At 47.0% G+C, this 23,649-nt stretch overlaps 1 protein-coding gene across 1 annotated transcript in view; it reads left to right on the top strand.

Moving 5' to 3' along the window:
• The first annotated feature begins 1,020 nt into the window (after positions 1-1,020).
• Ptprn2 (protein tyrosine phosphatase receptor type N2) overlaps positions 1,021-23,649 on the top strand; it is a 228,394-nt gene continuing 205,765 nt past the window's right edge. The window contains exon 1 of the mRNA XM_090332458.1: positions 1,021-1,233. Within this exon, the coding sequence (XP_090188584.1) occupies positions 1,134-1,233 (100 nt within the window). The 5' untranslated portion in view covers positions 1,021-1,133. The remainder of the gene's footprint in view (positions 1,234-23,649) is intronic.

Here is a 23,649-nt window from a genome sequence, read left to right as displayed (position 1 = left end):
ACTTGCACTTCCATGCCTGACTCATTAAAGTACATTTTTCTATCTTTGGCCTATAGGGGGATTCCAAGTTTGTTTGTTTGTCTTTTCTTTCATGGTACTAGGGATTGAACTCAGGGCCTTGTGCTTGCTAAAGAAGCTCTACCATGTGAGCTACATTCCTCAAACCTTTTGTTTTTGAGGTAGCATCTCAGTAGCTTTGTGCAAGTGTCATGAAGATCTTAACTGAATTCGCCTGCCAAGCTATAGGAATTACAATGTATTACCACGTTCATCGTCATCATTACAAACATTTCTGCCTCCATCACCAGTACAACTCTTTCACCATTACTGCTGTCACATCGTCATGACCACCATCACAATGATACAAAGCCCTACTGAAATCACTATCTCTGGGGCTGGGGACTTAGCTCAGGAGAGGAGCACTTTCCCTGGTAAGTTCAAGGCCCTGAGTTTGGTTCTCAGCTCTGAAAAGGAAAAGAGAAAATGACTATCATCAACCGTCCATCCACACCACATTAATACTACCGTGATCTTCACCGTCAATATTACCAACACTAACAGCAAGAGGAACAATTCAGACTCCCTGGCTCTGGCCAGCTGACGAAACTACCAATGACAATGACAATGTTTAGCATACTAAGCCCAAATTACCAGCGTTTCTAAGTCTAGGAACAATACTTGGGGGATTGTACCTGAAGGTCAGTGGCATTTAGCATTAGATAGCAATACTAACTCGCTTGGGGCATATTTTCTGTGGTGGGAAAGATGGGGCAAAGTGAACCCCGGGACAGGAGTTCAAGGAATGGCACATTTCCTCGGCAGCACAGGACTGGGTGGCAGGTGTGGCGTAGGGGGCGGGGGGAAGGAGCAGAGGGCGTGGCCGCGTCGAAGGGAACCGCCAGCCCCCGCCCTGGGGGAAGGCGGTGGGCGTGGCCAGGCGGGCCCGGGGCGTGGTCGTGGGCGGGGCCGGCAGGCGGGGCGGAGCCGGCGGCGCTGTCCGGTGCTGAAGCTCGGCCCGGACCGCCGCAGGAGCGCGGAGAGGCGCGGCGGGAGGAGCCATCAGCGCCACCTCAGCCGGCCCGGCCCCCGCTCCTGCGCGCCATGGACTGACCGGCGCCACACGGGCCGCGGGGATGGGGCCGCCGCTCCCGCTGCTGCTGCTGCTGCTGCTGCCGCCGCGCCCCGTGCCCGCCGCCCCCGCCCCCCGCGGTCGGCCGCTGCCGGGGCGCCTCGGTGAGTGCGGGGCGAGCCGGAGGGGAGGGGCACGGGTCGGGGTGCCGACGCGCTGCAGCCGCGGGGCCACCTCAGGAGCCGAGGACTCCGCCCTCGCGGCCTGGCCCACCCGTGCAGCCCGGGCCCCGGCCGGCCGTGGGGGCTCGCCGCGGGCCCGCGCCCTCCGCGGCCGGGCGTGGGCGCCCTCGCGCGGGTCCCGCCCGCCCGCGCGCCCGCCCGCCCGCGCCGCGCGCCTCCGCGAGGGCCCGGCCAGGGGTGCGTGGCCGCGGGCGCAGCCTGGCCGGGCCGGGCCGCCGCCGCCTTCCTTCCGCGGGAGGACGCGGTGCTCGCCGCGCCCCGCACGGGGCCGGACCTGTTCCCGGCCCGACACGTGGACGGAGCCGGGTGCCCCGGGTGGAAGGTGGGGCCGGCGCCGCCTTTCCCACCTGGCACCAGCCGGGGCTCCGGGGCCCCAGGACCGAGTTCGCAGGATCGCCCCCGGGATGGGGGGAGCGAGACCCGGGGAGCAGGAGTGGGGAGGCTGGGGCAGAGCGGCTCGCGGCCGCCTGAACTGGCTCCTCCCGCGGCCGCCGTGGCCCGGGAGCGAGGCGGGGACGGGGGTCCGCCTCTCTCCAGCGCCTGGCTAGCGCCGACCCCCTCCCCGCTCCTCCCCCGGGCTTAGTGCGCAGCTGTGGGGAGGCCGGGGACGCGGGGAGGCCTCTGCCGCCCGCCCAGCGCGCCGGGCCGGGGCGCAGCGTCAGGGGCCGGGCCCCCAGACCCACTCCACTCCGCGTCTGTGACCGTGTGTGTCTCAGCGGTGTCACGCCTGGCCCAGCTTCGGGTCCCCCGGCAGATCAGCCCAGAGGTTAGGCTCCGCTGGGATCCGTTCCTTCCCGCGGGCTGTGTGCCCTGCTCCCATGGCCCCAGCACAGCTTTCCCAATGGGCTAGATTCCACCTTCTAATGCACCTGGTTGCACGTAGTTCCGGGAGGCCCCTGTCCTGGGAGGGTAGATCAGTACTCTATGGACCTCCGGAAACTGTCCCTCCCGCTGGACTCTTCTCCTTTGTAGTTGTCAGTTACAGCATGTCCCCAAAACTGGCTCACATGAGCAAAGGGATGCCAAAGCTGGGGATGTGTGGAGAAGAGAATGTGGCCAGGCTGTCCTGAACAAGCCTGCCTCGCATAGCTATGCTGTCTTGGTGACAATTGGAGTTGAATCATCATTTAAAAGAGGTCCTCTCTGTGGTCACACCACCCTCACCATACCACTTGGGGATATTGGGTGCTGGGTGCCATGTTCTGAGACAAGATGTGAGCGTGCTGTCACTGGTTAGGATGAGTGAGTGCTGGCACTCGCTTATGAGTGATGCCGTGCTTCATAAAGGAATCTTAGGGACGTTCTTTTAGAGTGTTACACCCCAGGCTCCATCAGAATTGCTCTTGAAGATACAAGGAGACAGGCACAGCCCCTCTGTTCCCCATGTAACTGGGACTGGCTCAGCAGTGTGCACGGACAGACTGCCTGTGTCCATACCCCTGGGGAATGACCCAGTACCATGTATATTCTGTCCTTATCTGTAGTCTCGAGACACTGCCTGTATTCCTCGCGTCCGCCATGAAAGGCATGGGTTGCCCTGTTGTTTCTCTGTTGTCTGGGTCATGTTTGATTTCGAATAGCTGCATAAGTGTAGAATTGAAGATGCACATGAGGACTTAAAGGTGATTACCTTATGTCACTTTTGGTCTGTTTCTTCTCCTCTTTCTCTTTGCATGCCTCTTCTCCTTTTCTTTTTAATGCTGGGAGACTGAGCCCACAGCCTTGTTCTAGAGTTGAGGTTATCATTAGCCACGTATTGACCCACATCTCCCCCATTGACCTATTTCTCCAATCCAAGGTCTAGGTCTTTATTTGGCTATTAACTGTCAACCTTGAGTTGAGGCCTACAGAAGAGGAGATGGAAGGAAATCCATGTTTCTTGCTGCCTCTGTTGCACCCAACAGCCCTGTGGGTTAGAATTAATGAGAGATGTTCTTCCCATTTGGAACACTATGCAGGTAAAGCTCTTGAGGAAACAAGGCTACCAGATATATCTGGGTTTGTTCTTGTTTGAGCCTCATTCCAGGAGGCTGATGTGGCTAGTGGGTGCCCCTTCCCTGCCCGTTTCCTCTCTTCCCCGTCTTCCCCGTCAATCACCTTAGCTTTCTACAGTGCCCTTTCCTTCTCTGAAATCTTTCTGGTGACAGGAACAATCTCTGAGACCTTGGTAAGAGCTGAACACAAGGCTCTCCCTTGTTCTCCTCTTAGCCATTTCCCCTTCTGCTTTTCTCTGGGATTTTGGGCCTCCCTTCGTCCAGGTCCACAGTACAAATGTCCTTAAGTCTATCTTGAATGTACACCCTGTGGCACAGCTCCTCAGTGACCTGTTTGTGAACCTACTCAGGAGACCTCCACAATGAAGGGTCAGGTATATCAAAAACCCTCTCCTTTTTGCTGAAAAACAAACAAGCACAACAACAAATGTTAATTTGCCAAAGAGCTGAACACTGGTGAAGATTTTGCTAAGAGAATGTAACTCCTAACCTGGTGGAGCACTTGACTGAGGACAGGCAATAGCAATAGGTTGTTTATTCTGCCTCTTTGTTTCTGCTCCCTGTGCCCACACATTCATTCACCAGCAAGCCCACACAGAGCTGGGAAGCAGAGCTGGCAGAAGTAGGAGTTGGCTGGCTTTGTGAACTAGATGGCGTGATTGTTTATTTTTAAATCAAAGAGTCCTTCCTCCCACCAAAGCACAAATCCAGCTTTGCTTCCAGCCTTTGATTGTATTGGGTTGTATGGAAATGAACAGCTAGCCCCTTCTCCAGACCTGAAGCCCACTCAGCATGCCCCCAAGGGCTTCTCTGCGCCTGTAGTCCTCAGCATTCTTAGGTGATGGTGTTTCTGGACAGGACTGCCTGAGGAGAACCTTGAGCTTTAAGGAGAAGGGGATGCCAGGCTGTGGCTTCATGCATGAAGCCAGATATATTGCATGGAGCCATGGAGTAGCCTTTTTCTGTGTCAAGAGATCACAGTTGTGTATGAATGGAAGGGGTAACTCAAAAATAAGATGAGTACTTTAGGACCGGGAGTTTGGCCTAGTGGTAGAGTGCTTGCCTAGCATGCACGAAGCCCCAGCCTTGTTCTACTTTTTTACATAATACTTTATCTAAAAAATTAGCATCATCTAACTTTTGAATGCAGGGTTCCACTCACTTTTCCCTCGGGTTTTTTTCAAGGAAGGAATGTGAGGCAAGGAAGAGAAGGAGAGTGTGAAGGAGTCACAAGGTGACCAGAGCCGTGATCCTCCAGGTCCTCTAGGGCTTCAAAAGCATTGCTACCAAAGCCCTTGGAGCAACATCGTGGCATTCCCATTTGTGGCCAAATGTGCCTCAAATAAGAAACAGCTCTGGCTTTCAGAGCCAGGTACCCAAGATACATGTGAGAACCTGCACGTGTCGCTAGATGCTTTGTGTGTGAAGGGGCAAAGAAAAGCCTAAGAAAGAGGTAGAAGGGGTTTCCATCTGGATAGCCCCATGGTAAAACAAATCACATGTGCTCAGTTATCTTTTCTGACAAGATGTTCCATTTCCCAGAGAAAACTAACTGCTGAGCACATGGTGGAACACCCTTCACGCCACACAAAGGCCGCTGGCAGCTGTTTCTATGGTATTCTAAATTGACCTTCATAAATGTAGACCCAGCTGGACTTATTTTCCTATCTTGGCTGATAGAAGGTCAGCAGAAAATAGTCTACTTTTCAGCTGCCTAGAAACTGTGGAGACAGTTTGTCAAGGGAAGAACATTGCTTTTTTTCCCATTCTTTTCCCCAGAGCTGAGGACTGAACTCAGGACCTTGTACTTGCCAGCCAAGTACTCTTCCACTGAGCTAAATCCCCAACCCTTCCTTTTTTCTTTTAATTCCTCCTTTCCAGCAACTTTGCCAAATGCCTCTGTAAAGACTAGGACAAGAAGTAAAGGTGGGTGGGGCTCCCCTGGGCGGTCCTCCTTCTCTAGGTATTCAACACCTCTGGTTTGGTGGTCTTGTCTCTGGTAGATCAGCAGTGATGCAGATGTGAGTCTCTGAAACCCAACTTGGCGTTTGCTGGGAGATGCCTTTCTCTCGAATGGTGAGGGCTCTGCAGTGTAAGAAGTCAAGGAGGAGGCCTAGTGCTTCATGATGGTTTCTTGGCTTAGTGCTTTTCTAGAAGGTGGACCAAGGCTGTTTTTCTTCTTTTGTGTTATCTGTTCCTTTTAGTGCTGTGAAGGATGAGCTGGGAGTTAGCTGGCCATGGGTCTCATAAGGGCCACTCAGGGCATAGTGGGCTTTGCACACCAGGGGCTACCACCATGCCCAGACTCTAAGCCATGTGAGCGTTAATGTCTGTGCTGGCATCTAACCATGATGCCCCAGATCTGTGTCCAAGCAGCTACAGTTCCAGGCTGGGATCTTTATGCTCAGCACTGAGAATGAAACATGTTTCAGTGGAAAAATTATCTTTCCAAATGAATGCTCGATTCACCAAGAAGCAGGATCCATTTATCTTCCACTTTCCATTATGATTCTAGCAACTACCTATCTTTAACATATAAAGAATGTAGGATTGAGTATATTGAGTCACTGAGGTCATGGCACATGATATAAATCAAGTAACTAGAAGTATGTGAATTACATTACTGGAAACCATTTTATGCAATTTTATGACAAGCAAATAACCACAACAGTGGGCAGGGAGATGCTTGGAATTAATGATGTGTTAGTAAAAATATGGTGACCGTGAAGTATCAAATAAGCATGTCTCTTTCTGAAGTAAAATTGTCTAAAAAAAATCTTGGTATGATCAGGTGCTGTGGCTCACACCTATAACCCTAGCTACTCAGGAGGCTGAGATCTGAGGATCACATTTCAAAGCCAGTTCCGGAACTAAAGTGCTTGAGATTCTTATCTCCAGTTAATCACCAGAAAACCTGAAGTGGGGCTGTGGCTCAAGGGTTAGGGTGGTAGCCTTGTGCTGAAGAGCTCAGGGACAGTGCCCAGGTTCAGGGTTCAAGCCCCGTGGCTGGCAAAAAACAAACAAAAAGAAAACAACACAAAAAATCTTGATTTAGTGCTAGTCTGGGAAAATATGAATGTTCACTAGAACTGAAAATTTAGATGCTTATGTAGATATGCCTGCTGTTATCTCTCAAGGTTTTTGAGGGAGTGAAATTTAGACACGAAGCTTACCTTAGGGACAAGCAAACTACGTTATAGTCCAGACTAGTCAACATCAAATGTTAAGAGTATATGTTTGCTATATAAGTGGATCCTGATAACTAGTATTTAACATTGTTTAATGATAAAATGTTAATTTAGGAATGCTGAATGAATGTCAGATATGCAGGATGATTTTAAAGTTAAGCAGTATGAGAACAGCACTATTTTGGGATGTTCCAGGTTACCTTATATAAAATAGCACATCTCCCAAGATTGTAGAAGATTGGGCATGTACTAACTGTAGAATCAAATCCTCCTCCTGAAAGGTTTGAGTGTATTGCCACCACCTTACAAAGGCTGCCGGGATACTAAAAGATACAGCTTTTCTATAAATGCGTACAGAGAAGGAGAACATGTCTTCTGGAGACAGCAGGGTAGATCGTTTTGATTTCAGCCTGAGGGAAGATCGTCTTCTAGAAGGGACACCCGTGTCTTTTGAAGACATCAGTGGCTCTCAATGGGGAGTGGTATATAGCAAGGCCTGAATGTGGGACACAAGAATGCTCTTTGCTATCCTAGGATGTTCAAGTCAGCTCAGAGAGTCAATGGGGCCAAGAGCGGGTAGGCATCCTCCAAACAGGTGGAGTGCCTTAGGAAGGGGCTGGTCACATGGTCCTCATCTGTGAGATGACAAGAGAGAACTGGCTTCCCACAAGGGAGGTCCTGAGTTTAGATCCCAGCAACACATGCAAAAAATAGGCTTACATTGTAGGAGAAGAGAGGAAGGAAATATGAGCCTTGCTGTCCCTCAGTTCTGGCCACAGTGACTGCTACAACTGTTGCACTTGTTAACACAGCCCAAGGTATCATGTCGTTTGCAGGAAGCCTCCGGAGCCTCACTCTCTTCTCCCTCTCTCTTGCAAGTTGTGTGAAAAGGCCTGACGGTACCACAAATGGAAACATGCATTTACTTATGCATGTATGTACGTACTTACAAGTCAGATTTGTGCTCTACCAAAGTCATCATAGTCATGCTCCTCTGAATTCATGACATGTTTATTACAAAACAGATCCAGAAACAAATGTAAAACAGTAAGAGATTATACAGTACTAATAACTGAAATATTTTGTTGAAGGTGCAAAGCTCTTTGTCCTCACTCACATTTCTAATTTACCACTGAGAAGGGTGTAATACTTGGTCTTCCTCACAGTAGGCTCCTCTTTCATCAAGGAACACGGCATGTCCCTGCTAGCAGGTCTCTCCTCAAGGGCAGGTCCCGGCCCGATGCACCCTTCCTCCCTGCTAAGGACTTGGGTGCTCCCCAGGGACCGTCCTGCTCTGCTCAGTGTGTGGCAGGACCTTGTGTGCCCATGGTTAATGAGGGGGAGGTTGAAGGCTGGAGCCTGCTGAGCTTCAGCCTTGACATTTTACATGGCAGTAATGAAAAGCCTTCCTAAAAATAAATGTGGCCTGTGTAATCTCATACAGATTCTGTACGGAGGGTGAAAAACATGCTTCCAAACGGCCTTGTTGGACCTGTTTGTTACAGCTGCAGGAGAGGGTTGCCTACACTGTCCAGGGTCCATTGCCAGTGCCCTACAAGACCCCAGGGGTCCATGCCTTCCTCTGACTTCTGATCATACCTGGATATGTGCACAGGAAGTGGTGAAAACATGCAGAATGAAGCATCTCCCTGGGGAAGAAGCTGTTCTCCATGTCTGCCTCCTCACTGGAGCCAAATGAGAACATGAAAAACCTTTTCCTTTGTAGACTCCTTGGAGGGACACAATTCGGAACTTTACAGAGGAGGTTGGGGAGGGTCAGCCTCAGAGAAGGCTGACATCACCAGCTAGGCTTCTTTACTTGGAAAGGTCAGTGTGTTTCGGTCTGCTCTGAGCTGTTAGTGGAAAGGGTAAATGGTCCAGGAGCCTTTGTTTATAGGAGCTCATCTGTAGAGAAGACTATGGGCATGACAATCTCCTTTCTGACTTTCTCTTCTGGACTGCACAGGAGGTAAACTTTGAACAGAGGTTTTCCAGGCCAATGTGTAAAATAATATTTGCATTCATCTTCAGTGTTGCCAGAATTATTCATAATCTTAGACTATCAAAGAAAGAGAAGTAGCCAGAGACCCAGGAAAATGGAGCCACTGTCATTAGGTAGCAGACATATTGTGAAGTAACAGAGGCTCATTTCTACCCCCACATCCTCTGGATCTTTTCTCACTGGCTGTCCCTAGAGGGTTTCTCAATGTTTTGTCAGCTAGGCCCACAGGTCCCAGGCTAGAGATAGAGGTCCAAGTCTTTAGTATCAACCAGGCCCTCTTTGAGGGAAGCTGCTGTTCTGGGAACATGTCTGCCTTTATGCTTCACTGAGGTGTGATTGATTAGCCTGCGTTGCCCGGGTTAATGCAGCTGGTGACAGTTCAGGGTGCTTGTCATCCTACATGATGGGTCCTCATGATTTGACAGTTCCTTTTGGTGTGGTGGTATTTGAAAGTAGCTGGTTGGTGTATCTCAGTGATGTATGCATCTGCGTGTCTCAGCCTCAGCAATGTGTGCCTACATGTGTCTCAGCCTCTGTGATGAGCTCATCTGTGTGTGTCTCAGTCACGTGAGCCTGTGTGTGATTCAGCTGCAGTGACATGTGTATCTGTGTGGGTCTCAGTCACAGAAGCCACTTCCTGTTGCACCCATGGGGAGCACTTATTCAGGGTGGATGATGGAATGTCCTCTGGAGCACTGAAGTTCATTAGGAGATTGCTTGATTTGCCCTTGTTGTTTTTCTTCTCTACAAGGCAATTTTCTAAACAATGCTGTTATCCTTAGGAGCATGAGTCATAATTTGTATAAGGTACTTAATTGGCAAGGCCAGGACAAAGGTCTTCTCATGAAAGCAAATTCATTTAATAGCAAGCACACACTGAGGGATGACATGAGTCTTGCTTTTACCATTGCATAATTCTTTTGAATTTACCCACTTTTCTTTTTAGGTCCCAACAAGGCCTCTGTTTTCTTTATTTTCCTGGCTGTTCTGGGTCATGGAGCTATTATTATCTGAAGCTGAGGACAGATCCATGGTTTTCTGCACTATGCTGGTCACACTCTGGGTTACTATTGTTGTTTCTGGCCTGCACTGTAGATAAACATTTGCTAAGTGATGTGCACACATACAAAGATAGATGGTTACACAAGCCTGGAGACTGGTTAAATAGTCAGCGTATTTCTTCCATGGAAAGTCAGAAGGAAGGAAATGGAGGTGTGAGGTAGCCTCTACATTGGTGGTTAACAATTCCTGTGATAATTCAGCCTGCTAGAGATCCCTGGGAACTAGGTACTGGCTGCACACGCTCTGTGAGCATCTCCTTGCCTGCCCCTTGCAGCACTCCTGGCCTGGGGACCAGTGTGAGGGGTCTTTTTCCTGACCCTGACTGGGCTTCAGAGCCAGAGGCTAACGGTGTACGTGTCCGGGTAAAAGGGGAGAGCCCCTTCCTAGAAGTATATTCATATAGCTCGTAAAAGGAAATACTGGGATTTTCACCACAAGTATTAAAAGATGAGGGGGGGGCTGTGCTCACAGCCCTCCCTGAGGGACACAGGCCCTGTCCTGTGCTCGTGCTCACTGGAGAGGGAAGATGCTCACTCCCCATGCCACACTGCCACACGCCTCTGCATGTACTCAGCCAGACAGCATACCTGGAAGATTGAGCCGAGAGGACACCAACGTGTTCAGGTGAGGATGCACGAGTGGCATTCTGTTTTGAGTGGCCACAGGCAGCTGAATGCCATGTGATTATCTCTGTCAAGAGAACTGCTTGCTGTAACCAGGTTGTGTTTTCCTTAGCTGTTATTGGCACTGCTTTGTCCAGACTCAGACTGTCAAGCATTGAAGACAGCATGCATATTGCTGGGGAGGGGAATTGTACTCTGGAATCTCCTAGGTCCTCATATGTACCTCCAGTAATGACTTAGAACAGGAAGCCCACATGGGGTTTCAGGCGGACTTTCCTTAATGGCATCCTGTGCTGTGTGGGGTGCTGTCTGTACTGGAACAAGGATGTGGGGCCTAGGAAGGGTTCCTCTGAAGCCAGTAGAGCCGCTGTCCTCCACATGGGTGGCTAGGAGCATGTGGTGGGAGAAATCTGAGAGTGAGAGCTCTGCTTGGCTGATGCTGGCATGGGCTGCAGAGCCTGCCCTGAGCAAGGACAGCTATTATGTTGTTCTAATTCACTGTTGTCCACATGGAAGATTTTGTGCTAGGTCTTGTGAATTTTGGCTTATGACCCAGTGGTGATTGGAGCATTGCTGAACCTGTGAGCCTCAGGGGAGGACGACTGCAACAAGTATTAAGGCCAGGGCGGTCGAGGTGCTTCCTCCCATGGATCAGCTCTACACACTGTTCTCATGGCTCCCAGCAACATACAGGGCTTTGTGTGCTTTTAAGTGCTAAATGGACTATTAATAATAGGTAACTAACATAGCTCTTTATTGTGGAAGATGGAGCAGTGTCTTAATGCAGATAGCCCTGGGGGGAGGGGGGTCACTGCATCCGTGTGTGTGTGTGTGTGTGTGTTTACTATTGTGATTGCTATTAATGTTATGGTTATTTCTCATGCAGAGGGAAGATGAGGAGTCAGGACTGTGTATCTCTCTAGTTGGTACAGTCTGAATGTGTCCCCCACTTCAAAGTGACACCCTAAGTTGTGGCATTGGGTGATAGTGAGGCCCTGAGTGTGGGAGTCTATCCAGAGGGAGGTGTAACTCTTGGGATAGTAGTAGTGAGTTGCACAGAGCGGCCACCTCCCTCACCACAGAGTCCCTGAGGGCGAGCCTCACCACACAGGAGACTGTGGCCCCTCATCCCTGACTCCAGCTGAGTTTATGAATGCTGTTCATGTGTGCCCAGTCTGTGGTTTCTGACATCATTGAGCTAAGTGCCCCTCCTCAGCTGTGGAAGACTTCTCTTGGAGGGCTTTTGTTCTTCTCAGAGGACTCATATCCACTGCCTCCCTGTCATACATGGCCCTGATGAAGGGAAACTGCAGCTCCATACTTTACTCCATGCCAGAGCATCAGCTAAACGGTGACATTATGCTTACAGGCTGGTATGTTGGGCACATGAGGGCCTGGTCCTGTGTTCACCTCTGGCCATCGCCCATGCAGGACGGTCCTGACTGCATGGACTCCCATACTGGGACGTGTTGTGTGAGCTGTAGAGAGCAGTTTCCAGGGCAGCTTGGATCTGAGAGTACACACCCATGAGGCTGGGTCCTGGGAGTCCAAGAAAGTATTGCTGCAAATGGATGATCCAGAGAAGTGTCATCTTGCTTTGAAAGAGGAACAAAATGTCTGCCAAGCTGCTCTGCTTGGTCTTTTCTTTAAAATGCTCCTTGGTTAAGTGACAGCAATTGCGGCTGGACAGCAGAGCCGTGTGGCCCAGCTGTCTTGGAGCCCTTCCCAGGCAGGTCTCTATCTCCCAGACCTGAGCTGCTGGTTTTCTATGGCAACGGGTCTTACAAATTTGGGATTTTAAAGAGCAGTGTGAGACATTAATGAGACTTGTTAGAGCTTTGACATCTAGAATAACTGGCATGTTCTGGGATCAGGGAATTATGGGGATCATTTAAACTCATGCTCTGAGCTGCTTTATCGTCCAGGACTTCTGGGATCCACTGACATGGTTGACAAGCACGGTGAGAAAGACTGAACCCCAGGCTCCTGCTTCCCAACTCTTGGTGCTTTAGTACTAGCAGACTGGGGACTGGGGTGGGCCCAGAATGAGGCTCAGAAATGGAATTCTAACAGCACCTGAACACATCCGGAAGACATGGGGCAGCGAGCACGGGCACGGCCAGCGAACCCTGAGCTGCTCCCATGTGCACGTGCCATTCGGTGTGGGCATCAGAGAGGGTGTGGATATCTTCCTGATTCAGGTTTCTGGCCACCTATTTGGCTAACCATTGTTTTTTAACTGGAGATTGAACTCAGGCCCTTACAATGGCTTGGCAGGTGCTATGTGGGCCACACCCTCAACCCTATTTACTTTTGCTCTTTTTGAATAACATTCCAGTTTTGATCAGCCTACTCTGAGCTGTGACCCTCCTATTTATGGCTCCTGTGTAGCTGTGATGACTGGTGTACACCACTGTGTGCAGCTTCTTATTGGTTGAAATGAAGTCTCAGGAACTTCTTGCCTGGCCTTGAACTTCTGTCCTCCTGTTCTACACTTTCCAAATAGCTATAATTATAGTCAGGAGACAATTCTCCTAGCCTCAAACCAAATATTTCCAGCTATAATTTCAGTGATAATATTTGCACAATGTTTGGCCTCAGATGAGGTTTCCTCATTTAGAGGGGAAGAGAGTTGCATTTATTTGGTTGTCTGAGGACTGTATGCATAAGTCCAAGACTGCTCTGGGTGAACAGGTGCTGGCTATTCTGTTCTTTGTGACTCTTACTTGACTGAGGTCCTCACAGATTATCAGTGACACTTTTTCCTGGCAATCTATCAATTAACAAACTCCTTATTTTGTCCTTGAGTTAGGCCAAAATACTTACGTAGTTCACACAGGTAATCAGAAACCATGTGAGGTAAAAATTAAAATAAAATTAAAATGCAGCTCTGGTTGTATCCCCAGAAGAATTAGAAAGGGATCAGAATGGGTATGTATGTCCCTGTATACAGCAGAGTGATCACGGTGGTGGAAGGCAGAGCCCCCCAGTATCTGCCAGTGTGGATAAGACAACAGCAGTCCGCCCACACACTGGAATATTAATCAGTATGAAGAGAAAGGGAATTTTCACATACTGTAACACAGATACACTTTGATGGTATTCCAAGTGGAAAAGCCAGCTCAAAAGACAAGTCTTGTAGGGTTCCACCTACATGAGGCCCCCAGAGTGTTCCCATCAGAGGAAGCTGAATAGTACGCTGGGATGCACTGGGAGTTAGAGAGCTATCATTCGGGAAAGTGAGAACATTCCAGAGATGTATATTATATAATAATGTGCATATAGTTAATATTGCTACATTGTATATAAAAATGGCTAGATGCAAATTTTATGTCATGAGGTTTTAACCAGAGAAAAATAATATATGCATATAGAAATACAACAGCTGGCATCAGTGGCTTATGCCTATAATCCTAACTACTCACAGGCTGAGGACTGAGGTTTGAAGCCAACCCAAGGAGACAGTCTATAAAACTCTTACCTCCAATTAACCACTAAAAAGTCAGAAATAGAGCTATGTATGGCCCCATGGTAGAGTGCTAGCCTTCAGCAAAAATGTTTAGGTGTGTAGGTCCTGAGTTTAAGCCCAGGCCTGGCCAAAAATTAAAAAAAATAGAAAAAGAAGGAAGGAAGAAAGGAGGGAGGGAAAAAGGGAGGGAGGGAAAAGGGAGGGAGGGAAAAAGGGAGGGAGAGAAAGAAAAGAAAGACAGACAATGGCAGGGAGAATTTTATGTTGTGATGTCTCCCTACCTGTTAAGTTTCCCTGTCTTTACTTCTGGCCTCCAGGTCTTTTACAGTGGCCAGCAAGACATGCAAAAAGAACGTTGGGGTCAGTCTTCATCTTAAATCTGAACCAAGTGTACAACATATGCAGAGGCCCCTTCTCTGCCTGGCACTTTGAGCAACACATAGAACCCTGACATCTTGGTTTTCATTGACACAAAGGTTACATGAGAGGGAGTTAGAAAACCTGCACAGGAGTCCTGCCTGACTATGTGCTGGAGAGATGGTGATGTACTGCTGAGGAAGAAACTCACGCTTGAGTGGTAGAATGGGTGCTCTGTCTACAGTACACAACAGACTTCCATGATAGCTGTCATACCCTTTGTTCTATGGGCGAGTTCATGGGACCTGGGCTGGGTGATGAGCTCCAGAGGAAGACAGAGACCAAGACACGCTGGGGTAGAAGAGGCCTTCCCAAGTCCACACAGCTGTTACTACCCTGGGTGGACTAACTCCTTGCTCAAAGGCCCCCAAGAAAGGAGGATGGATCCTCCAGGTACAGGAACCCCTGGCAAAGCCACATGAAGAATGAGCTAGCCTCCCCCTGTCAACCAGCTGTGTGGTGAAAGAAGCCTGGGCCAAGTTGTGGTGCTGATCAGCTCTCTCCCAGGCCTGCCACACACATCAGAATCTATTGTTTTATTTAGAAACCTGGGAACATAGCCCAGGAAGGTTTAGTTCACTTGCCAGAGCCACCAGGGCCGAAGACACTCTAGGGCTCAGCCTCCAGGGCTCTATTCTGACTCAGGTGTAGCTGTCACCTAGTCAGAGCCTGGGCCACAGAGCTGCCCGCAGAAGGGGACACTGTGCTCTGGGAGGTTGCTCTCTTAATCACAGGCACTGCCGGTAGGTTCTCTGGGGAGGTGCCGGCATAGTTAAACATCCGGCTTGGCAGGAGAGGCTGCCTGTGGAACAGGATGCAACTGCCTCTGCTGGAGCTGGGAGGCGGGTGTGACTGGGGACAGCTGGGCAGGTGTGAGGACTAGCACTGACCCCCTGTTGGCCTGTTGATGTTACCTCCTGATTAGAAGCAGACCTGTCTTGGAAGGGAGTGGAGGTCATCACAGCCCAGCCAAGGAGACAGTATGGCTCTGCACAGTCTGCATTTCTTCCCCTGTGTTTGCCTCTGTGGCTTCTCCTGCTCCAGGCTGGAAGGTCTCACAGGGCTGGGAACCGTGCCTGGGGCTGAGTCTGCTGTACCGCTCTGATAACAGTGGCACTAAACACAGGTCGTTGTTTGCACATCTGTAGGAAGAAGACTGAACTTACCTTTAAAACATTTTTTTTTTTTTTTGCCAGTCCTGGGCTTGAGCTCAGGGCCCGAGCACTGTCCTTGGGCTTTCTTAAGACTAGAACTCTACCACTTGAGCCACAGCTCCACTTCTGACTTTTTCTATGCATGTGGTACCTAGGAATTGAACCCAGGTCTTCGTGTATGCTAGACAAGCACTCTACCACTAGGCCAAACTCCTGGCTCCTAAAACAACTTTTAAAGGACACCATTAGTGTATTTATGTTCACATTTTTGGCATTAAACTTGCATGCTGGCATGTCAGGGCTTATGACACATGTGGCTACCTCTCAGAAACCCAGTTTTCCAATCTCTCCTGGGTTTTATGGTCCTAAACCCTGACTTCACTCTTTCTTCCTTGTTCTGAGAGCTCCCCCTCCATATCCCTTAGAATCTTTTTTGGCTAATTCTGGGATTTGAACTTAGGACCTCACACTTGTTAGGCAAGGTACTCCACCACTTGAGCCATGCCCACAGCACTGGTTTCTGCTGGTTACTTTTGAGACGTAGTCTCATTTCTACCCAGGTATGGGCTGTGCTGTGATCTTCCTACTTCACGCTTCCTTTAATTGCTGGGATTAGAGGTATATGCTACTATATCCAGACTCCCTCCATGGAGATGGATTTTCCTCCCTAGGCTGGCAAGTCCTCCCAGTCTCAGCCTTTCAAGTGGCTGGGAATGTAAGTATGAGCTGCCAGCGCCAGGATCATAGCCTTTCAGAATTTTATGGCCCTATAAGTAATTAGCAGTCATATAATAGTGAAAAGTTTAACCAATACTATGTCACTTACCTCTACAGACATAACTTGCTGAAAAAAAGTCCAACAATCCTATTCTCTCATGCTTACTTGATCCAACTAGTAAACATCATTCTTTTTTTTGGGGGGGGGGGGTCATGGGGCTTGGACTCTGGGCCTGGGCGCTGTCCCTGAGCTCTTCAGCTCAAGGCTACCGCCCTACCCTTGAGTCACAGCTTCACTTCCCCTTTTCTAGTGATTAATTGGAGATAAGAGTCTCATGCTCTTTTTAAAAATATTTTATTAAAGAATTTATTAACATTGATTTTTACATCATATTTCAAATGTCATGTTTGACAAACAAGTATTCAAGAAGGGAATCTCTCTATATAATCACTGGCACTGAGCCTCATGTTCTTTAGTGCCCAACATTGGGCTCTAAAGGATGCTAGGCCTCAGTGTGAGAGGGGACAGCTGAGGGGAGGTGACTCCCCCCTGGGATTCTTGATGCCCCCAAACTTGCTGGAAGGCAGCCTTGTGAAGGACTGCAGTGAGCCTGCACTTCTGAGTGGGAGGTGAGCTCCTGGAGGGCGGGACTTCTGCTCTCTGAGAGCAGGACCTCAGAGGAAGAGAAGAACGTGGTTGGGGCAAATCAGCCCTGTCCAGGAGGGTCACACACCCACTGTGCTTTTTCCCAAGCATAGGAAGACCTTCGCTGAAGAGTGAGATCACATCTGAAGGTGCAGGAGCACTCCAGGGCCTCCCGGGCCCTCACACAGACCACTTGTAAGTGATCTGTTCCTCACGCAGTGTGAGCCAGCAGGCCTGAGGAAGCTCCCAGCCTGGGAAGGGCTCTGGATATTTTTATTTCTTGGCACTTAATTTGATACCCCATTCCCCCTTTTAAAATGCAGCACTTAATGTAAGATGCTATTTGTATCTCTGTGTCCTACAACACAGCCTTCCAACACTGTTACATTGTCACAAATTTTTCTCTCTCATTTTTGTGGTACTGGAGTTTAAACACAGGTCTTTGTGTTGGAAGCCATGTGGTAGGTTTCCAGGGCTTGGCTGAGGATGGCAAAGCTCCTGTCACGCCCTTCTCTTCCGCAGGGATGCAAGCCAGCAGAGTTTGACCTAGTGGTACAGTGCTCGTTTAGCATGCACAAAGCCTTGGGTTCGATTCCTCCATACCTCATACTCAGAAAAAGCTGAAAGTGGCACCGTGGCTCAAATGGGAGAACACTACCCTTGAGCAAAGAAAAAAAATAGACAGCAGCCTCCATGCAGGGATATCAGAGGTGGTACCCCAAATGGCAATTGCAGTGAGAACCTTCGCCTCCTTCCTTCTGGCACCAGTGAATGGATTTGAAGAAGACCAGTGGTTTTTTTTTTTTTAATTAAAGAATTTATTAACATTTATTTTTACATCATATTTTAAATGACGTGTTTAACAAACAGGTATTCCAGAAGGGAATCTCTATATATAATCACTGGCACTTAGATTTTAGAACTTAATCAAAATTAGGCTGAGTGTTTGTATGCCATAGATACATAATAATCTATGTAATAAAACATTTTTAGAGTCGTAAGTTTTATAACTATGTAGTTGTGTTTATATTTCCAATACCATGTCCATAGCATTGGGTATGCAACTTTTTTTTTTTTTTTTTTGCCAGTCCTGGGCTTAAGCTCAGGGCCTGAGCACTGTCCTTGGATTTTTCTCAAGGCTAGAACTCTACCACTTGAGCCTCAGCACCACTTCTGGCTTTTTCTAAGTATGTGGCACCAAGGAATCGAACCTGGGTCTTTATGCATGCTAGGCAAGCACTCTACCACTAGGCCAAACTCCCGGCCGGGTATGCAACTTTTGAGTCCTCCCTCTAGTACTGTTTGGATCCAATAGCCACATATTAAGGATACCATGTGCCTTTTGTGCCTTTGGACTTGACTTGTCCCACTCAACATGATTCGCTCTAGATTCATCCACTTCCCTGCAAATGCCATTATTTTATCTTGTCTGTTGGCTATGTAGAATTCCATTGTGTGTGTGTGTGTGTGTTTGTGTGTGTGTGTGTGTGTGTGTGCGTGTGTGTGTGTGTGTGTGTGTGTGTGTGTGTGTGTATATATATACCACATTTTCTGTATCCATTCATCTGCAATAGGGCATCTGGATTGTTTCCATCGCCTGGTTATTGTCAATAGTGCAGAGATAAACATAGCTGAGCAGATGTCCTTATCATATCTTGGGTTATAATGTTCAGGGTAGATGCCCAGGAGTGGTGTGGCGGGATAGTAGGGAAGGTCAATTTTCAGTTCTTTAAGAAACCTCCACACTGCTTTCCAGAATGGCTGAGCCAGCAGTGCAGTATGGTTCCTTTTTCTCCACAGCCCTGCCAGCATATGTCATTGTCAGAGTTCAAAATCTTGGCCTTTCTTGTTGGGGTAAGGTGGTATCTTAGGGTTGTTTTTATTTGTACTTCCTTTATGGCCATGGATAATGAACATTTTCTCATATGCTTTTCTGCTACTTTAATCTCTTCTTTTATAATTCTCTCTTTAGTTCCCTTGCCCATTTAGTGAATGGTTTGTTGGGTTTGGGGGGCGGATTAGTTTCTTGAGTTTCCTGTAGATACTGGATATTAAGCATTTGTCAGATGTATTATTGGTAAATATCTTTTCCCAGTTGGTTGGCTATATCTCTACTTTTGTGGCTATGTTTTTATCTGTGCAGAAACTTTGTATTTTTAGGTAGTCCCATTTATGGAGTCTCTCTCCTATCTGTTGTGACCCTGGGATTCTGTTCAGGAATCTTTTGCCTGTGCCTATGAGTTCCAGTGTCTCTCCTACTCTATCATGTAGCAGTTTCACGGTTTCTGGTCTGACATTGAGGTCTTTGATCCACTTTTTGAGTTAATGCTTGTGCATGGCAAAGGGCTAGGGTCAATTTTTAGTTTTCTGCATGTGGCTGCCCAGTTTTGCCAGCACCAATAATTGAATGGACTGTGTTTGTTCCACTGTATATCTTTGGCTCCTTTGTCAAATACAAGTTGACTATAGGTATGTGGTTATATTTCTGTGTCTTCTGTTCTGTTCCATTGATATTCTGGTCTGTTTTTCTGCCAATACCAAGCAGTTTTTGTTATTATAGCGCTATAGTAGAGTTTGAAGTCTGGTATTGTAATACACCTGCCTTGCTCTTTTTGCCTAGAATTGTTTTGGCTATTCTAGGTCTTTTCTTGTTCCACATGAACCTTTGGTTTGTATCTTCTATTTCAGTAAAGAATGTCTTTGGGGTTTTGATGGGCATAGCATTGAATTTGCATGGCAATTTTGGCAGTATAGCCATTTTCACTATGTTGGTTCACCCTAACCATGAGCATGCGATGTCTTTCCATTTCCTAGTGTCCTCTTTAATTTCTTTTGTTAGGCTTTTATAGTTTTAATTAAATAATTCCTTTACATATTAGGTTAAGTTAATTCCTAAGTATTTTATTCTTTGGGGGGCTATTGCGAATGGGATCATTTTCTTGATTTGGCCTTCCATTTGTGTATTGTTGGAGTGCACAAGAAGGCTACTGACTTCTGAAGGTTAATTTTGTATCCTGCCACTTTGCTAAAGTGGTTTATTAATTCCAGGAGTTTGGGAGTGGAGCTTATTGGGTCACTCAAGTAGAGGATCATGTCATCTGCGAATAGGGATACTTTAATTTCTTCTTTCCCTATGTGGATCCCTTTGATGAGAAGACCAATGTTTTTAAAGAAGAAACCTTTATTCACTTGAGCTGATTCAAAACTTTGGCATGGTAGTAGGGTATAAAATAAACCCTCAAAAATCAACTGCCTTCCTATATGCCAACAATGAGAGGAATGAGGCAACAATCAGGAAAGAAACTTCTTTTGCAATAGCCTCAAATAAAATAAAGTACCTAGGAATTAACTTAACTAAAGAATGTAAAGGACCTTTTTGATGAAAACTTTAAAACCCAAAAAAGGAAATTAAAGCAGAACTGAGGAAATGGAAAAACCTCCCATGCTCCTAGATTGGAAGAATTAACAACGTGAAAATGGCAATATTGCCAAGGGCTATCTACAAATTCAATGCAATACCCACCAATATCCTAATGTCATTCTTTAAAGAAATAGAAGAGGCAATCCAAAATTTCATATGGAATAATAAAAGACCCCGTATAGCAAAAACAATTTTTAGCAGAAAGAACAGTGCTGGAGGAATTTCAATTCCAAACTTTAGACTCTATTATAGAACTATAGTGACCAAAACAGCTTGGTGCTGGCATAAGAACAGGCCTGAAGACCAATGGAATAGAACTGAGGACCCAGATATTAACCCATAGACCTATGGCCACCTAATCTTTGATAAGGGAGCCAAAAAAATAGAATGGAAGAAAGACAGCCTCTTCAACAAATGGTCCTGGCAGAACTGGTTAAGCATCTGCAGAAAACTAAAGTTGGATCCTTCTTTGTCACCCTGCACCAGGATTACTCCAAATGGATCAAAGACCTTGAGGTAAAAGCAGATACACTGAAAACTTTACAAGAAGGAATAGGAGATATACTAGGTCTCCTTGGCACAGGTTGAAACTTTCTTAGTAAGGACCCAGAAACACAACAAATCAGAGAAAGTCTGGATAAGTGGGACTGCATTAAACTGCAGAGCTTTTGTATGGTAAAGGACATAGCTAGCAAATTAACTAGAAAGCCTACAGAGTGGGAGAAGATCTTCACTAACCATAGAACAGAAAAAGGCCTCATATCTAAAATATATCAACAGCTCAAAAAATTAAATTACTCCAAAACTTATCTCCAAAGAAACAACTATCCCATTGAAAGATGGGCCAGAGACTTAGAGTCTTCTCTGAAGAAGAAATAAGAATGGCCTACAGACACATGAAGAAATGCTCGACATCTCTGGCCATAAAAGAAATGCAAACCAAAACAACTTTGAAATTCCACCTCACTCCAGTTAGAATGGCCAGGATCAAGAAAATTAATAACAACAGATGCTAGAGGGGATGTGGCCAGGAGGGATCACTACTACACTGTTTATGGGAATGCAAACTCGTTCAACAACTATGGAAAGCAGTAGGGCAGTTCCTCAAAAGGCTAAAACATAGAGCTCCCTTATGACCCAGCAATTCCACAACTTGGCATTTACCCAAATGTCCAGAAACAAGGGCATACTAAAGCTACTAGCACAATGATATTCATTGCAGCACTATTTACCATAGCAAAAATATGGAACCAACCCAGATGCCCCTCAGTTGATGAGTGGATCAACAAGATGTGGTATTTGTACACAACGGAATTCTATGCTGCTGTCAGAAAGAACGATATTGCCCCATTTGTAAGGAAATGGAAAGACTTAGAAAAAAATTATATTAAGTGAAGTAAGCCAGACTCAATGGTTTCCCTCATTTGTCATGATCAGTAGAAACCTTGGGCAGACATTTGTAATAGAACCAAACCTATATACATAAAGCTATATAAGATGATGCTAAATGAAAGGACCTCCAGGATATAGAAACAAAAGCCATATAATGAGTGATTGTTGTCCTTAATGTACTATGTTATCTCTCATCTCTTTTGCTGTCCCTTGGTTATCTCATATTATTACGGTATTTCACCTTGTTATGTGATATATTGTATATATGTGTATTTGGTTATTTGAAATAGGATAGGGAAGGGGGGAAACAAGATCAGGGGTGGGGGTGGGGGGAGAGAAAGACATGAGAAAGGGTATCAATGTTTGTGAAGTAATGCACCTTCTATCTGGTGACTATAATGTAACAGTTCTATTAATGATAATAAAAATATATGGAAAAAACCCTTTCTTCTTAAAATCTGACATAGGCATTCATAAAGGAAACTATACAATATTTGGACAATGAAGTATTTGTACAGCAAGCCCTAGCAAGTAGAAAGACACCCTCTTTAGAGGGCCCCGGTTTGCTATCAGCATGGATCAATATTGTAAACATTTAACTTTTAGCTCTTGTTATGAATATGTGACAATTGAGAAAATGATTAACATTAAAAGAGAAAACAGGGTCAGGGTGTCTGACAGAGTAGGCAACAGCTATGTTCTCTGAGAATCATAGCCCAGCAGGAAAGCTGAGTGGCTTTGGGGTCAGCTGAACTTGGTACTAACGATGGCAGATCTCTCTCCATCTCTCTCTCTCTCTCTCTCTCTCTCTCTCTCTCTCTCTCTCTCTCTCTCTCTCTCTCTCTCTCCCTCTGTCTGTCTCTGTCTCTCTCTCTGTCTCTCTCTCTGTCTCTCTCTCTCCCTCCCTCCCTCCCTCCCTCCCTCCCTCCCTCCCTCTCTATCTGTCTCTGTCTCTGTCTCTGTCTCTCTCTCTCTCTCTCTCTCTCTCTCTCTCTCTCTTGTCCTGGGGCTTGAATTCAGGGCCTGGGCACTGTCCTGAGCTTTCTCAAGTTTAGAGCTCTACCACTTGAGGCAAAGTACCACTTCCGTCTTTTTCTGTGTATGTGGTACTCAGGAATCAAACCCAGCAATTCATGCATTCGAGGCAAGCACTCTACCACTAGGCCAGGCTCCCGGCCATGGCAAATCTCTTCTGTGTACTTCTTACTTTCACCCAGACTCTACAATATAGAGGCCATGTGCCTGGACCACACTTCCACAGCTCTTTCATGTCCACAGGCTCCATCCAGTAAGGAGTCAATGAAGGTGTGGATTGCTTTGAACTGATGAAAATCTAGAAAACTCATCATTTCACTTTTTAGGTTGTAAGTCAAGCCAGATAATACATACTTTTGGTTTCCTGTTTCTCTTTGGAGTCTTGCTAGATGCATGCACGTGAATTCAGTGATTTGCATTTGGGGCAGTACCCTGCCAGTGCTTGTGACAGGACAGGGCTTGTCTGCTCAGGTAGACTGGATGTCTCCTATCCTAGACTGGACTGTGTTCTGTGAACTGATTCAAGAGTCACATGTGTGACAGGGCAGGACTTGTTTTCTTCCTTCCTTCCTTCCTTCCTTCCTTTCTTTCTTTCTTTCTTTCTTTTTTTCTTTCTTTCTTTCTTTCTTTCTTTCTTTCTTTCTTTCTTTCTCTCTCTCTCTCTCTTCTCTCTCTCTCTTTCTTTCTTCCTCTCTCTTTCTTTCTTTCATTCTTTCTTTCTTTCATTCTTTCTTTCTTCCTTTCTTTCTTCTTGCCAGTTGTGGGGCTTGAACTCAGGGCCTGAGCACTGTCCTTGGAGTTTTCTCAAGGCTAGAGCTCTACCACTTGAGCCACAGCACCACTTCCAGCTCTTTAGTATGTATGTAGTACCAAGGAATCGAAGCCAGGTCTTTGTGCATGCTAGGAAAGCACTCTACCACTAGGCCAAACTGCAGGCCGAGGGGTTGTTTCCTAAGGTACGCTGGATGTCTCCTACCCCAGGCTGGACTGTGCTCTGTGAACTGATTCAACAGTCATATTCCCAAGAACTCACCATCTGAAGCAAGTGTGGCTTGCAGGTAGCATGCATCCTTCAGTGCAATGAGCAGATCCAAGTTGTTTGTCCTTCCCCTTAAACTGCTGTCTCCTCTCCTTGGACCTACAGTTTAGTTTAGATCCTCGCTCTGGTAAGCATTAGCAATATTTTTATATTTTTTTAATTCACTCAGCTGTCCTTTG

The sequence above is a fragment of the Megascapheus bottae genome, chromosome 5 (genome assembly GCF_031878675.1).
Source record: "Megascapheus bottae isolate mThoBot1 chromosome 5, mThoBot2.hap1, whole genome shotgun sequence".
Classification (NCBI taxonomy): Eukaryota; Metazoa; Chordata; class Mammalia; order Rodentia; family Geomyidae; genus Megascapheus; species Megascapheus bottae.
This window is presented reverse-complemented; position numbering and strand designations above follow the sequence as displayed.